The sequence below is a fragment of the Engraulis encrasicolus genome, chromosome 8, assembly GCF_034702125.1.
Source record: "Engraulis encrasicolus isolate BLACKSEA-1 chromosome 8, IST_EnEncr_1.0, whole genome shotgun sequence".
Classification (NCBI taxonomy): domain Eukaryota; kingdom Metazoa; phylum Chordata; class Actinopteri; order Clupeiformes; family Engraulidae; genus Engraulis; species Engraulis encrasicolus.
The window spans coordinates 30,694,360-30,711,113 of record NC_085864.1 but is presented as its reverse complement, the minus strand read 5'-3'; the positions used below and the strand labels follow the sequence as shown (position 1 = coordinate 30,711,113).

The 16,754-nt window shown below is 44.8% G+C and overlaps 2 protein-coding genes across 5 annotated transcripts; both read right to left on the bottom strand.

Annotated features, from left to right (window-relative positions):
• Nucleotides 1-73: 73 nt before the first annotated feature.
• On the bottom strand, nt 74-16,709 carry LOC134454452 (protein IWS1 homolog). 4 transcript variants are annotated; one of them, XM_063205446.1, is made up of 17 exons: nt 16,458-16,709; nt 16,257-16,303; nt 15,723-15,811; nt 14,570-15,305; nt 14,048-14,101; nt 13,189-13,396; nt 12,968-13,025; nt 12,622-12,728; nt 11,387-11,543; nt 11,033-11,115; nt 10,343-10,472; nt 8,844-8,961; nt 8,257-8,368; nt 4,633-4,728; nt 3,686-3,742; nt 3,072-3,186; nt 74-866 (listed from the first exon to the last, which is right to left on the bottom strand). In XM_063205446.1, exons 2-17 carry the CDS (start codon nt 16,294-16,296, stop codon nt 741-743), a joined length of 2,286 nt encoding a protein of 761 aa, XP_063061516.1. In that variant the 5' UTR covers nt 16,297-16,303; nt 16,458-16,709; the 3' UTR covers nt 74-740. The 4 variants fall into 4 exon arrangements, with proteins under 4 accessions (XP_063061516.1, XP_063061518.1, XP_063061517.1 ...); XM_063205447.1 differs by adding an exon at nt 2,571-2,721 and having other exon boundaries at nt 776-866; nt 16,257-16,709; XM_063205450.1 differs by lacking the exon at nt 4,633-4,728 and adding an exon at nt 2,571-2,721 and having other exon boundaries at nt 776-866; nt 16,257-16,709.
• On the bottom strand, nt 5,558-8,196 carry ccdc82 (coiled-coil domain containing 82). Its single transcript, XM_063205453.1, has one exon. It carries the CDS (start codon nt 7,420-7,422, stop codon nt 5,923-5,925), a length of 1,500 nt encoding a protein of 499 aa, XP_063061523.1. The 5' UTR covers nt 7,423-8,196; the 3' UTR covers nt 5,558-5,922.
• Nucleotides 16,710-16,754: the final 45 nt, after the last annotated feature.

The following is a 16,754-nucleotide window of genomic DNA, read 5'->3' as shown; positions in this document are numbered from 1 at the left end:
CCATCTGAAGCTGTACCTTGACATCGCAAGAGTTTCAACACTTCCAAACCTTTAAGGATCACAGTAGACGAGGTCATATCCCAGGAAACCATGGAAAATGCTTTATTTATGAAAAGTGACATCAATCCAAACTGACGGCAAGAGCAGTATACTATTCAGCTTTACTCCTGTACAAACGTCTGCCTGAAAGAAAACATGAAATTGACAGCTAAACACCGTCTCACAGACACGAGAGCCTGGCTCTGTCTGCTGACATAACACTAATAATATCTTACAGATCTTTTCAGCTGGTGCTTATACTACAAAGCTGGTTCAGGAGTAAACCAGGTTAAGTTAAGAGGCAAATCATCTCATAGAAGAGCCCAAAGTCCTTGTTAAGAAAATGAAGACTCCAGGCTCTTCTATTAGATGATTTACCTCTTGTTTACTCCTGAACCAGCTTTGTAGTATAGGCCCCTGGTACTGGAGCAAGGGGGGCACGGGGTCCATGGGGGAGAGAGGGATGCACTGAGAAAGAAAAGAAGGGTTAAAGGAAGGGTGAGAAATGGAAGGATGGGGTATCAGCCTATATAAACACAGGGGCATGGATTCATAACGGGCCGAAAATAAAATTTTAAACAAAAATAAAATTTAAACAAATTAAAATAAAATACAAGGTTTGGGGGGGTAGGGTAGGGTGGGGAAGAGAAAGAAACTAAATAAAAACAAAAACACAGAAGCGTTGTTATTGTTTTTAAAAATCAAAGGGGCATGCGATTGCCTTCTACGCTGATCTTGACGGCTTGGCCGGTTTTGTTGAGCCGTTTGATGTCTTGAAAGCGGCGCATCTGTTTGTCCACACGGGACATGGTCTTCTTCACTGGACCCTGGAAGGGTGGAGGAACAGATGTGAGTGACATGCATACAGACAGCCAAGTTAACCCATGTGACTGACTATGCCGTCCATCACCACGTTTGTGATGGCGCAAAAAAAATATTAAAGAAAAAAAAAGATGATGCCACATATTCTTCTCCATGTATTATTTCAATGTCGCCGAAACGTGTTTCGAAATGAAACATGGAGCAGAGTTTGCTGCAGCATTTTATTTTCTTTGATGTTGCAATGCACAAGTGGCTAGCACTACATTGGTGTGCGATACTTACTTTTGTCCTTGCAAAAAGTTAAAACCAAGCATATGGTTGAACATGCATGCATACTGAAAAACGGCCATGAGTCCTAGTTAGAAATTTGAATCAATCTGCTCGGTTTTGATCTTTTTTTTTTACACCATCATGATTGCAGTGTTTGTCACAAACTCCAGCCTGTGGGAGGTGCTGTATATTACAAAGCAAGGTTAGCCTCTTACATAGATACATTAATGTTGATGAGTAAACTGTAGAGAGGAGCCATACGAGTCGTTTTGCCATTAGTTTTGGGGAAAGGATCCACACTCATTGAAACTTAAAAAGTATTCCACTTTAACTTTGAGGAGTAAGGATTTCTCCCCAGTTCTTCTAGAATTTTAATCGAACACTCTACAGCTCGAATAGAAGTCTGTGTTAAAAATCTCGCGATTATGACATCATAATGAGAATTCAAAATTGTGGTAAAATTGTAATCAAATATTAAATTTTTGATGGTACTCCTCAAAGGGTTAAAGCCTTTGGGAGTTGTTTAGCGCCTCTCCTAGGTATATTAACTGAGAGGGAGAGGTAAATCTGCTAAACCATATGGCTTTGTTTTGGCAATAGAAAAAAGGCAGGGGTGCCTTTGATTAAGAGGTTTACCGCCTTTAATCTGAGCTAATTTCTCTGGATTAGTCCCTACAACACCTACTTGGGAATAACCACCCTGGTCACCTGGTAGTGAGGTTAATTCAGATTGCCCGCGCTTGCTGCAGTCAAAACCACCCAGGTCACTCACCACACACCTACACCACACACCTACTGTCACTACACACATATCCACGCACTACTGCTCGCGATGTCAGTTCTGTTAGAGGAGCCACTACAATGGGCACCATGCCAGGCATGTCTCACACCTCTACCCTGCCACCCAATGCCAAGGAGAGACTACATTACAACCATCCCGTTGCCACTGCCACTACACTAACAATGTCACTTCCCAATAGCAATTTGTTCTGAGAGACCTTCCTCTTACTACATCACATAAACTAAGCCTTTAGCTATCCTATTATGGAGCTACAAACACAGGTTGATTAGAAGACTGCCGAGAGCCAGGCACACAACCCTAAAACATCTGAGGGCCAAATACTGTACTACTGAATGCAACTGCAGCACTGCAACCTTATTTACATAAAAGGTTAAGAAAAACTGAAAACAGCAAATTCTGAAGGTGAGCATCTGGAAATGTTTACATTCTTGCCATTGCATGTTAGTGTGATAAGTTGTTAAAGTAGGTCTATTAAAAGAAGGACCGAAGTGGTTGAAGAATCCATCTGGATGTTCTCTGCATGGGCTGTGAAACAAATGCACTCACTGCACACCGTGCACCAGACAGTAAAGACAGACAGACCAGCACACACACGGCTAGTACAAGTCGTCCACCATGCTCATGCGTGAGCACTTACTGCCCCCGTGTGGCGGCAGCAGGAACTACAGGGGCATGCGGTTGCCCTCCACACTGATCTTCACGGCCCCCTGAAGGCGACGCCGTCTCCGCTCGTCGGCTATGCGCCGCTTGTGCTTCTCCAAGCGACTGATGCCCTTCTTAACGACGTCCTACAGAGGAACCACAGCTCAGGGGAGATCGCCACCCACTTACCAACCATTGTGATGGATGATATTTGCCCAGGTGTTTGTAGCTACACCAGATTTCCATTTGAAATGTGGTGGGCCATATTGGTTTCACTCTTCGTAGCTTACAGTTGTGGAAGAAACACTTTAATAATTTTGAATACCAAACAAAGAAACCCTCTATATATTCCACTGCAATCATTGCAGTGCACAACCGATGAGACTTTTTTAAAAAAATATACAAAAGCCTTAAAATAGAACACCTGAATATGTTTTAAATCAAAGTGAGTATACATGAACACAAGGTATGCAGAGTTACTATCGTCTCTACTAACCCGAGAATTTGACTCTCCATCAACGTTCCACTTGGGTCGGACAACGTAGTCCTTATTGGAGGGCATGGGGACTCGGGCGCGGGCACAGAAGCCAGGGTCACCTGGACGAAGAGCTCTGGGGAAAAGACAGACAGGCAGACACAGCAAATAGGTGAGGGAGCATGAAGATGGCAGGAAAATGGAATAGAGCTGCTGTAAGCACATTTAGTCCCATATGTAGAGTCATTGTAATAAAAACACATTTAGCACAATAAATAATTAACTTAAGAAATTATGCTCAGAGAGTGAACCAATTGGAGAGAGTATTATAGCCAAGGTTGAGAGGTCACCTCACCTAGCCTTGAAACAAGGTCTCAAGTGCATCAAATATTCACTTTGACCACTCCACAGGCTCTGTCACTGTCAAAGTACAATACATGTTGTATAAACCAATAGCTGAAGTCTTTTATCACAGACAGTGCATGTTTGGTTTAAAGCCTAGCAGGTGAATTCTGCCCTTTACTACGTAAAACATTATGACATGTTGGTTTTCTGCTGGATTTTTGACTTTGTTTCAGGCAGGGTCCCTGAGCCCCTTCTGGGGCAATTAGTCCCGTCTGGGAATATAAACTTACTTTTCTTCACCCGTCAGCACTTTCTCCAGATCCCTGCGCGGAGTCTGTCCCCCGGAGCTGAGGAGACACACAGACACACAAATTACTGGGTCACCTGCGGCAGCAGCACACATCCATAGGTGCCTGGAATCCCAAGTCCCCATAACTCATAACAACACTCCATTTCCACAACCATCAGCAGGTTTTAGAGCACCCACACACAGGAATCTATTTTTAGTACTCGTCAATCACGTTTGGAAGGCAAACAATTAAGGCATGTCATCGAGCAAAAGTTAGTCATCATACCAGCTTACCACACCAGCCAGAGACACACACCCAAAAAGTAACGGTAGTCTGCTTCCCAGTATGTACATTTTTAACACTCCAGAATGGGAGCACGCACACATGATGCAAAATGCAAAAAGGGCACACACACAAGCTATATGGTGTGCAAAGCCGTAAGTAGAAAAAAGATCAAAGGAATGGTATAAATTTGGATGACAAAAGGGAATAAAAATTAGTCATGATATAATTATGTTTACTTATTTAATGATGTATTTATTTAATTATGTATTATCATTATTATGGGGCGTTGAGTCCAGGGAACAACATTGTATTCTTTACCTACAAATATGACCTATTGCCTGAGTATGCCTCATCCAAAACAGTTTCTATTGAATAGGTCAAGGCAACTTCTCACTGATTTCCCCACCATCCCTACACAGAGGGACTTCAAGTCTAGGATAAATAGATGGAGATTGCATAGCTGCTTAACCGGCTAGAGATTTTAATAGGAAAGAAATATTAGATTAGAATCAGATTCACATCAATCTCTCTATTCCACTCAGCATGGTGCCAGGACCAAAGACCAGATGCAAAAGCACTTAAGCACGGGCATTACACTAGGCATCACAGGCCGTTTTCAGTGGAGGATCGTCATTCTGTTGCCATGCACACACAGACTGAACCTGTGTGGAGCCCGGGAGCGAGAATGAGGAGCAGAAGGAGAAGTGAAGACATCTGGCTCCCGAGACTTCTCCCCCTCCTGCTGCTGCTGCGGATCACTTTAATTTAGGGGTGGATGTTGAAGTTGTTTTGTGGGATCAGGCATCAAAGGTATCAGGAGGAGAGGTGGAGATTGGAGGTGAAGGAGGGATGAAAGTAGAGATGGATAGAGATATAGAGGGGGCGTGAAAGGGTTAGATTCAGTGAAAGAGCGAGTCTGAGAAATGAGGAGAAAGGAGATGAACACTACATGAATTACGAGTGAAGGAGAGTCAGAAATAGGGTTTTTAAAAGGCATTATGTGATGGATTGTGTATCAGTCAGGACGCATTTGAAAACCCTGATAAAACTTTTACATTGTAACCCACATAAATTTAACCATGATCTGGTGTGTGTGAGTAAATATCACAATATGTCGAACTAGTCTGACTGACTCAATTCATTTGACATAACTGCCTAATGTTACACCTGTGGTGATGTGAATTCTGACCGTAGGCCTACAAGTTCATCACAGAATCCTGATCACCATCCATTAAGGTGCCTATTAAACAAAAAAAAAATCTCAAAAGTTTTAAGCACTACGTTTACATATTATTAATTCCGAATTAAATAGTTCAGTCGCGTTTAACCTTGATCTTTGCTTTAATTCCAAATTAAGGTGTTTACACTACGTTTTCAAAGCGGAATTAAGCATTATTCAGAATTAAAGTCAGTTAATTCAGAATTAAATGTCTCATGTAAATGTAGCAGTTGTCTATTAAATTACAGCAATTTGTTGGGCTAGCTCCTTCAGGAGAAAACACCCTAGTTTCATTAAGGCAAGGTGCTGCAAGACACCCAAGAGAGAGATGATAAAGAGAGGACACAAAAAGTAGCACAAGTAGGGCATGTGTTTAAGGAATCATTTTTAATAAAGAGAAAATGTACTGGATTACCCTTCCTACATTCGGTAATGTTATATATAAATGAAAAGGACAGTTCATTAATTATGAAAGGTTTTTTAAAGAGTACCATTACCTCATTGTCATTAAAATACCAAATGCTATTGGCTAAAGTGTATTAAATGTTCCAAGCATAAATGATGAACAGCTGTTACGCACTTTTAAAAGACATTTTCAAACCGGAATCCTTGTTAAGCACATTTGGGTGTCATCAGTGTGTATGCAGAGAGACGTATGTGTATGTAGAGAGGAGTTCTTTTTGGACACTTAAAACAAAAGCCTATGTACAAGAAAACGTCCATTAATGACAATTCAATCCAACTTCTCTTCTTGGAAAAAGTCTGCCTTGTTGAGATGCTCTTGCAGACTGTCGTATTGCTCGTTAATCCAGCCGTTCTGAAGCAGGGAGGCAAACACTTTCTTCACAGTCTCTTTGACCGGCTCCTCCTCCTCCCCCTTCTCCCCCTGCTCTCCTCCATCCTTCATTTTCTTAGTGTGTTCCTCAATCATCTTGCGGCATCCCACGAACAGGTGGTACTTGAAGTGCTTGAGTGCGTGGTACACCTCAGTTCGGTTGGCGCAAACAGAGCCCACGCAGAAGCGCTGCTTGTCTTCGGGCATAAACTGGTCCTCCAGCAATGTTTTCGCGTGGTACAGCTGGCCGGAGAGCGTCACGTTGAAACGCCCGGTGCGGTCGAGCTCGCAGGCCTCACACCTTTTCACGCTTTCGGTGAGCTTGACGCTCACCTCGGGGTAGCACTCCACTCGGTCTTTGTAGCGCTCCTTCCAACGGCTCCTCAGCTTCAGGTTTTCCAGTCGCGGGAGGACCAGTCTCTCATCAAAGTAGAGCAAAGAGTCCTTCATCTCCTGCGCGTAACGCTTGGTGCGCTCGCCACTGTACAGGGACTCGAGAAAGTTTTCATCTAAAACATTGATCAGGAAAGACTTCACCACCACTTGAAAGTGAAAGAGGGGGGATTTGGTGATGAACTGGGATGGAAGCTGAGCAAGCAGGCTGTCCTTTGCGTCTTCTGCTTCGTCACCTGTCGGCGCCTTCTCATCTTCCACTATGAAGTCTTTGAGGCTGTCGTCGCTCTCCTCGTCACTGCTGCGTTTCATTGTGGGGGCTGCATCCTCCTCCTCACTGTCGTCCTCTTTCTCTTTATTCTCTTCTTCCTCCTTTTTCTTGTCGTCCTTTTCGCCTTCTTTCTCCTCACCAGCCTCCGCGGATTTCTCCGGCTCCTCATCCTCTGAATCCCCAGGTGAAGCCCGACGCCTTCGGTTCTGCCTGGAGACGCCTTGCTTTCTCTTCTGCACCAGTTCAGCGAGTTTGCGTTGACGTTCCTTCCGTTTGGCATCCATTCTCTTGGTGTCCTCGTCTGTTTTTATTCTCTTAAACTTTTTGGTTGAGTCCGTTTTTCTGACCGGTGCTTCATACTCGCTGTCTGAATCACTCGAGCTGTCATTCAACGCTTTTTTGGAGGGTCGTTTGCGCCCCTTCCGTGGAACCACCTTCTCCTCCTCGCTCTCGCTACTGTCGTCGGTGCTATCAGAGCTCTTGCTGTCAGAGCTCTTTGCGGTCTTCTTGGTACTCTTCTTGGCGCTCTTGCGTTTCGCAGCGGAATCCGAGTCCCCCGAAGCATCTGAGCCGCTGGGATAACTTTCAAAGTCGCTCTCCGAACAACTCACACTTGTGGTGCTGGCCAACGACTCCTCGTCACTGTCATCCAAAAATGGCTGGCGCGTCTGTGTTCTGTCGATGCGCTTTGGCGCCGTGCCATATTTGTTACGCTTTCCCCAATTTTTGAACATTGTCTATCTTGGCACAGGTTTCCAAAATTACAAAAAAAAACTGCTCTGTTCTAAGCAGCGGTGAAAGGATTGTAGGCCTAATAATCAGTAGTAGCCAACTACCAGAACGTTTTTATCCCCTCGTGCTGCAAACGAGAATTGCTAAATGGCGTCAAAACGCAACCATCAACCAGCCAGCGTTTTAGTTTATCCTCAAAAAGTACGGAGCACGGCTGTCTGCGTGTGGGTTTCAGGTCTCCAGCAGGCCCGCCATCATGGTGCGTCGTAACAGGAGTCCATGTAATGTCTCCGGGACAAGAGGGTAAGCTAACCAGCCATTACCCTACTTGCATTCCGTTGCATTGTCTACAGCCGAAGCAGCTAAACACCAACGCGTGCATGCAGCTGCAAAAAACACGACTCAGCACAGCAACACAATAATTATCGGTTCCAATAGTATGTAAAAGACTGAAAGAAAATTTGCAAGCAGCAAATATTTGTGCAGAAGGTTTTGGTCGCGTTCAGACAAATACGCACACTGCGCAGATACACATTTTCTTCTGCGATTTCCGTCTGTAAAATGGTAGGGCATCCGACTGGCTTTGCCCTTCATCGCCACCGTGTGGCACGCTGAGGAAAATAGTAAACATGCTGAAAGGCGCCAAACTAAAAGCCTGTGGGGGTGAAAAAAACTCACAGCTATCCAACAATTACACCTCTGCAACTCAGTCATCAAATAAGATGCTTGGGGTGTTCACCTCAATTGGAATCATTTACTCAGTGAGACAATGTATGTATGCATGTATGTATGTATGTTAGCTTATGTATGTGTGTGTGAGAGAGAAAGAGACCAACCTGAGCCGTCTGCGAGGGGCGACCTGTTGGTCCAAGTCTCGCTGTTCCCTTTCCTCCCTGGTCATGCACTTATAGTTTGATGAAAGGCCAAAGATGGGCCTAGACCACTCATCTGCAAGACACATTCGTCATCATCATGCCGTTTAGCCTTGGGTGGTATGACAAAACTAATGCAGCAAGTATTGGAATATTGTCTGGTATAGTAATATAACAATAGCTTTCTGCAGGACATACTATAACGGAATTCAATAATATCTTTCTGGAATGCTTCATGACACCTAAAATTTGCCATGCTAAGAGAAAAGACATTCCCCTTTTATTATTGTAGAGTGCAGATGTTTAAGGGAATTACAGCAGGAACATTTTGGCCTAAAAAAAATAGGAACAAGTGCAAGCCTGCTATGTACAAAAGGTATGGGTGCACAACGCACATTGCTGTTAAATATACGTCGAAATAAAACACCACACATTTACTGAAATCAAGAACCATGATCGTTTGCAGGTCTTGAAGCGGTTTCTGTAGTTTGCCCCTAAAAATGTGTAGGTGAGGTAAGAAAACGCTTCATGCGCCCTTTCTTTTTACTCACTGATGAGTTTGAGGGCCAAGTCCTTGTTGGGCCGAGACTCTTTGGGGTGTTTGTAGAGGAACATGACGGCACGGCCGATTCCACTGTGCTTCAGGGTCTCTTGGCTGACGCTGGGAAGCTATAAAGACATGACATTTTTATTACATTACAATTTAGTAAATGCTTTTATCCAAACTGACTATCAAATGAGGACATAGCCAGCAGCATACAATATGTGAGGAGATACAAAGTACACATGCCAAGCAGGGTTAGTGCAGATGAGAAGAAGTTAAGATGTTTTATGGCATATTAACTTTGTATTGTGTTCTTAAGTCCAGTCGCTCACTAGCCGTTTCAGACTTGGCAGGGAAATCTTTGATATCCTCCAGCTTTATTCTAGTAATTCTGCGCTTGTAAAAGGAAGCATTTCTTGGCAGAGGGCCTTAGGCACTACAATGGATATTTTGGTTACAGGGCTGCACTCTAGGTTTCCCATGTTGTATGATCACGAAACCATGTTGTACATTTTGGCAGGGGCAGACACGAATGTTCACAAGATTATCCTAAAAGTCAATGACCTCTTGCGACGTCAACACAAGGCCACAAGCACAAGGGAAGATGGGAGTTAGGACAATGGAGAGACACACACTAGGTGCGATCGAGATGTCGTCAACGCATGCATGCGCATTTAGACAGCAATGCACCCTGGATGAAAATGCTGCATGACGGTTAGATTTCCTGTCAAACTTCGAAATTTCGTTGATGTTGCGTTGACGAGGTGACATGTCACATGGTGTCAAACTATCGTGGGATGAATGCGACTGCAGTCAGATCTTGCAACCTCTGCAGTCGCTTAAGACCTTCAACACTCGTCTGCGGACTGCCTCCGAGGTCACGCGCCCATGAACTGGTTGGTCAACAACTCACTCACGTGTGTATATGAGTCTTGTCTGACATCTCTACACAAGTTTGCGCAGGTCCCCACTTCAGCTCCTCCTCACTGCCTGTCCCCCCACTCCTCACACGTGGTGTGTTAGTAGAGCAAACCGGTGTGAGCTCATCGTCTCGTTCATATTTGTGGCCGACTGTAAATGCGCTGTATTTAATAACACCCACATCATGACAAGTTCTCGCTCACGCCCTTCGTCAATGTTGATCGACAGCAACAAAGTTGTATGGGGCTAATAATATGGACCCGGTGACTGCAACAAAGGTTAGATTATTAAAGAGGATTTAAACCCCGCCCACCCAATGCAAAAGAGTGTGATCACATTGGGTCTCCTAAGGGGGCGTTGTCCCCACCTTCTTCTTCTATTTTTGAGGTGTTTGCACAAGAGGTGCACTACCGCCATCTACAGCGCTAAGGGGAGTCCATTTATTCTCAACCTCAAGACTTCGAAGGTCTCCTAACCGAAGGTCTCCTAAAAGGGCGTTCACCCGACACCACATGGATATCGGAAAAGAACTAGAATGACGTATCTCTCTCGATAAGATCTCTGACTGCAACGTGTGCTACTCACTTCCATGAGGATCCTGAGGAGCTCCTCTCTGATCCTGAGGGCCGGCAGGCTCTTGTCTGGAAGGGGACTGATCCATTCCTTAATGGCGCTCATCACGCCGCTGTCAATGAACGTCTCCTTCAAGTCCTGCCTGTCGATCATGGTCAGGAGATCAGAAATTACACACAGACACAAACATCTAGCATTTCGAGGGAATTTGGGAACACTGATGGGCTAGATCCTAAATGTTTGTAACCCATTTCTCTTTATTTTCGACTTTTAATACGGTTTCATTAATGGCATCCAGCTCCTGTGTGCGACTCCCTTTTCTCCATACTGAGGTATGATGAATAAGATAGGAAGCAGAAGGTAACGGGATGCATCATACTACACTGAGCGCGCACACACACACACACACACACACACACGCACACGCACACGCACACGCACACGCACACACAGCACTCAATTACAGAATCATCCGTAAATGGGAGCAGTTCGATTGGATTGCTGTTTGAGTGTTTGTGCACAGTGTTCACAGAAAAGGTATTGACAGAATACTACTTCAGCCAAGGCATAAATCCTTGAATACGTTTTAAGCATCAAGTCTCAACAGTCTGTCCTTTAAATGGGCCATTGTACTGTAGTAGGCAAATATTAACTCAAATGTATTTAGGTTTTGCTTATTAGTGAAACACACGGGACACTTACTTTTTCAGATGCATGACGACTGTGGGAAGGAGGGTGAGTTTCTTGAGAGCTGGTTTCTTTTGGCTATTTAATGTTCTGTCCTCCTGCAGTTAAACACAGCACAAACCTTGTCAGATCGACCTTGTCAAGTTCCTTTATTTACTTTAAATTCACTGACATGAATTGCTCCAAAACCTGATTTGCACATAACACCATTATTCTCCATAGGATGGGGTCAAATGGGGTCATATGTGTTATTTGGTAAATGGGGCCCACGAAATATGTAGAATTTCAGTGGATTTACTTCATAAAAAAAGAAGAAATCATTTGTGCAATAAATGTAATACAAAACAATGTATTAAGAAAGCTTCTGACCTCAGCAGCCTCTGTCATCTTGGTAATCATGGCGTTAACGACGTCATCTGCATCGCTAATGAACGTTCCGCCGTCTCGGTTTCTCCGGCGCTTCTTGCTCTGTGCCTTCTTACGAGCCAGCATCATGTCAAAGTCTGACATGAAGTCAGAGACGGTGCTACAGAAGAGAAAGACACATGGAGAGAAGGTAAAACATTACGTTAAGGAACACAGACATTGTGCAATGGAAAAACGTGTCAGACATTCAGTCACAGACTGTGCAGAGGGTCACAGACAGACAGACACTGCATCCCAGGGGTAATTAAGTACTGTCACTAATCACGCATCAACTCATTATTTATGGATGCAGTGTAATTACAGAACACTGCATCTAAAATCTGACACGTTATCGCCAAACATAACTTGACTTGACTGAGTTTAATATGTACAGTGGGAGTGGCGTGTTGAGTAAGCTCAAACAGTCTGAGCTCGTAGTGTACCCGTCTCCCGTACAAGTAATGCATTGCATTGTTTTATAATCTGAACACAACATCTAAAACCCTACTTCCTACTTTCCAATAATTTGCTGAGGAGCAATTAAGTCACACTTACTTAAGTCCATCTATACTTTCACTGCACATTTTACTTTCAGTATTTCTCAACAACAGCAAGGCATGTGACCAAAAAAACTCCTTGTAGGAAATCTCATAGTCTCATAATGTTATCATGATATCCTACTACAGTGCAGATACGGATGACGCAAACCCTTTTGAACGCAGCACCATCACTCTGCACGTGTTGCACTGATACCATTGTTTGGCCCGATACCGATACCCGGCTGTGCAGTATCCGCCGATACCGATACCACCCCATTTGAAATGTACGAAGGGCTGTAGTGCATACTACTTGCATGTAATCATTGCATGGCTTTGTCAGGCTGCTGCCTACCTTTGTGAAACAGGAAAAAGACTAATACAAAGTGAATCCAGCAAAACGTTTTATACTTTTTAAACACCTCTATGAAATAACTAATTTCAAGGCTGTTTAAGTGTCATACAAGCACCTGTAAATGGTATCGGTGCCCTATTTGTAGGCACTCGCCGATACCGATACCACCATTTTAATGCCGATCCACCGATCCTGGTATCGGTATCGGTGCAACCATCACTCTGCAGTCCCAAAATTCCTCCGTAATGTTATCTCCCGTTTTTCCACCACACTGGGGATGAAAAAAAAAACCCATGAATTTTACTCACTCTCTGCCACGGTCTACTCCTTCATCAGAGTCAGAGTCATCAGCGAGTGGTTTGTTTGCAGCCTGGGGCTTAGCCTTCTCTCCCTCCAGATCTTCCTGATTGAAACCCTGAAGGACACAGCAAGAGTGGTACCCATGTTAGGAGGTTTGCAATGTAAAGGGATGGACACCAGGAGATAAAATGCTTACTCGTTCACTAGAAAACACCCACGAAATGTAGGTGCGAGTAACACCATTTTGATCCTTATGTACTCGGTAGTAGTAATGTGTCAACATTTTGCATTCAATCCAAGTATCCAAAGTTCAAAGTGTGTCGTATGATGGAGGAAAATGTAACAAGAACTTACAGTGAACTCCTCTTCCTCCTCATCCCCAGACTCTCCGAAGATGTCTGCAATCATTTTCCTGTTGATAAGAGGGTGCAGATTAAACAAATGACCACAAACAAACTACCGGTAACAGCAAAGACAATTTATGATTGTTTGTCTCCATTAAAACAAAATGAGATTTTAAGTAAAAAGAGAAACAAAATGGTATGGTGTGTTGACGTGGGACAGTAGGTTCTTACTCTTCCTCATCCTCCCCTCCGGACTCGCTGTCACTACCAAATAGCGCCTTCTCGTCCTTCTTCTCGCCCTCCGCCTTGGGCTTGTCCTCGTCATCCTCGCTGTCGGAGCCCAGCTCTCGTAGCTTGGCCGCGTGGGTCTTCTCCGCACTGTCCGAGTCTGCATCGCTGTCATTCTCACCGTCGGACATCCGGCGACTCTTTTTAGCCACTGATGAAAATGACATACACAGGGGACAGTTAACTTAAAGGGACACAATGCAATGTTTTCAAGGCTGTCATGGCTAGCGACATTTTCTTCTGTCATTTAGTGCCATTTACTTAAGAAAATGAGGACTCCAGGCTTTTCTTTTGGATGATTTGCCCCTACCTCAATGGTAACTTGGTTTACTACTGAGCCAGGTTCTTGGATTAACCCCAAGTGGAACCAACCATTGCGTCTAAGTGATGCTTTAATTGTCTGTAAGGCCAGCCAAACAGACCGAGGACAAAGAGGGTGGAGTAATAAAGAGGCTTCAAAACCCACCCACCCAATGCAAAAGTGTGTGCTCAAGTTGGGTCTCCTAAGAGGGCGTTGTCCCCTCCTTCTTCTATTTTTGAGGTGTTTGCACGAGAAGTGCGCTACCGCCATCTACAGTGCTAAGGGGACTCCATTTATTCTCAACCTTAGAACTCGGAAGGTCTCCTAACCGAAGGTCTCCTAAAGGGGCGTTCACCCGACAGAAAGTGGATACCAGAAATGAACTAAAATGACTTATCTCTGTCTAGAATATCTCTGCCGAGGAGGGCAGCAGGTGCAACAACATTAACACAAGAGAGAGATAACGTATGCACAGACAGAAGAGGAGCAGGAGACACTTGCCTTTCTCTTCGTCATCATCTTCACTGTCGGAGAGAATGGCCTTCTTCCTCTTTACTGAAATGACAAAAAAAAGTATATAGCTGTAAGAGTAGGGGAGGTACGCACATTTCCCCATGTATCTCCATTCTTCTGGAAACAGAGTTGAATTTATGGGACAGCCTTAACTCAAACAAATATCCAGAGCAGAGGTCAGATGAATCATGATCAGTAACAATGTAATACTTTAGATTAAGATTTACTAATACTAATACTTTAGAATAAGATTTTGGTTTATTAAACAAATTTACTAATGAAAACAACACCTACTCTGGCCACCATCTTACACACGGTGCACCTCAAACTCAAACAAACATCCAGAGCAGAGGTCACGTGAATCATGATCAGTAACAACTTGTATTTTGTGAATGAGATTTAGGTGTATTAAAGAGATGTACTAATGAAAACCACACTGCCTCTCAATTGAACAGAGAAGCGTCTCCTCAATCTTTACACCAGAAGGAAGTCATAAATCGCATAGATTACCTGGTTTATCTTCGTCATCATCGGTGTCCTCTGCTGCAGCTCGTTTTGACTGGCCCTCCTCTTCCTCCTGGTCGCTCCCAGCATCCGCCTTTGTTCGTCCCTCATCTTCATCCTCGCTGTCGGACTGCATAACCGCTTTCCGTTTCTTTTTGGCGCCCTCCTTTTTGTCATCCGCTTTTGTTTCATCGTTGTCGTCATCATCATCGTCTGACGCTATCCTTTTCTTTCTGGCGGGCGCCTCGTTTTCAGAGTCACTCCCCGCATCCGAGGGCGCCGGCCGGGGTTTGCTCGGCTCCTCGTTCTCAGAGTCGCTGTTCTGGGCGTTCTGCTTTTGCCGTTCGTCCTCGTTTTCCGAGGTGCTGCCCCTGCGCTTGGGAGGAGGAGGCGAAGACGCTTCGTCGTCGTCGCTGTCTGCAGGCCGGGGACGTTCGGGCTCTGAGTCGCTATCTGCGGGTCTTGGCCGTTCTGGTTCTGAATCACTGTCTGCTGGCCTAGGACGCTCTGTCTCCGAATCGCTGTCTGCAGGCCTCGGAGCCTCAGGCTCAGAGTCGCTGTCTGCAGGCCGGGGCCGTTCGGGCTCAGAGTCACTGTCTGCGGCCCTGGGACGTTCGGGCTCAGAGTCACTGTCGTGCCCTCCTGCTGGCTCGTCCTTGTCAGAGTCTCCGTGCTCTGAGCCGCTGTCTCTGGCACGGGCTCTGCCACCAGCTGCGTCTCCCTCACCATCACTTCCCTCATCCTGTTCCCAAGCACAACGCATATGGAGTTAGTAACACCTTAATCTTTGATGTGTGTCAGCCAATGAGGGGCTTTAGCAGTCTGCTGCATATGTTTTCTATGTCATTTATGCTCTTTTACCGTGTGTGGGGTCATTGTCTGTTCAGGCGAGGCCTATTTGTTGCTGTACAGAAAAAGACCTGTGCATGTGTGCTATTCCACCTACTAAAGTGCTTGTTGTCTTCGTGTATTGCTTCTACCATGCTTTGGGCCATCTCACACTGTTCATCTCACTCCTACTTTTAAGTCTGCAACTGTGCAAGCCATTGATCAGATGTGCTAGTTTTCAATGTGCTTTATACGCTTATTTGTATCAGTCAGCGGGGGCCTGAAACAACGCATCAGGTTGTCTGGAACCCTGGACATCAGCAGCACTCACCTCAGAGTGGCGGGCCTCACTCCTCGCATCCTCTTCTCCATCAGAGCCTAAAGCATTTTCATCTTGGACAGGGGTGCCACTACCATCATCTAGGAACAGAAGTCAAGTTCTCTCACATCAAGCGTGTCTCATGAGTGCGTTTGTGTGTGTGTGTGTGTGTGTGTGTGTGTGTGTGTGTGTGTGTGTGTGTGTGTGTGTGTTGGAAGGGAGGGTGTTGAACTGTCAACCTTAGAGCTAGATGCATTCATGAGTGGAAGATACAGCGACACAATAGGAGGGGGCATTGATATTTATAGCGGGTATAAACAAACTTCATTACATGGCCCTGTCGTACATGTCATCCTCTTTACGACAGATGGGGGTGAAACACAAACCCGCACTCAAGTTTGCCGAGAATATGGAAAGGGTTGCTTGTCAGTCTTTAAGTAAGGCGTACCAATTCAGCCTATATTCCATATCAATACCGAACATTCATCACACATCACCTGAACGCTGTTAAGAACAAAAGGGAAAGCGGTGTCAAACAATACTTACCAGAGTGGTTCCCGGAAAAGAACTCATCTTCACCGTCCATTTGCTATCTGGACGGAGCGACAATAAGGTTATTTCGATGCAGGAACTACTGTTTATTCTTGAGTACTCCGGGAATTATAAGGATGGTTCCTTGTAAGCCACTGATGGCACACGTTAGGGTTGAAGAGTAAAGAAAAGACAAAATCCAAGTGGTAGCCTCACCAGCTCTTGGGCCACAAAGGCTTCCCCGTGTTGGCCTTCAGAAGTCGGCAACCCGCGCACGGCAAAACTCTACAAAACGACGATACAGTAACTAATCCATGTAAGACCGAATATCATGGAAACCCATTTACCACGATTCCATATAAACAAATTTCAACCATAGTCCAATTCTGTAAGGGGCAAGAAATAAACAGCCTGGTTAGCAAGCTAAGCTATCTGAAATGGTGAAACTTGTACACGCATGCGTGTTGAACCGGCGGCGCAGTGATATGACGCCACCTCAAAAACATCTGACGT

What these genes read in the sequence shown, in the direction of transcription:
- ccdc82 (XM_063205453.1), bottom strand. Translation starts at nt 7,422, where the DNA reads ATGTTCAAAAATTGGGGAAAGCGTAACAAATATGGCACGGCGCCAAAG.
- LOC134454452 (XM_063205446.1), bottom strand. Translation starts at nt 16,296, where the DNA reads ATGGACGGTGAAGATGAGTTCTTTTCCGGGAACCACTCTG. An exon ending in AGATGACAGAGGCTGCTGAG is followed by an intron (nt 11,116 to 11,386) that starts GTCAGAAGCTTT and finishes GTTTAACTGCAG; the next exon opens with GAGGACAGAACATTAAATAG. An exon ending in GTCGTCATGCATCTGAAAAA is followed by an intron (nt 10,473 to 11,032) that starts GTAAGTGTCCCG and finishes CATGATCGACAG; the next exon opens with GCAGGACTTGAAGGAGACGT.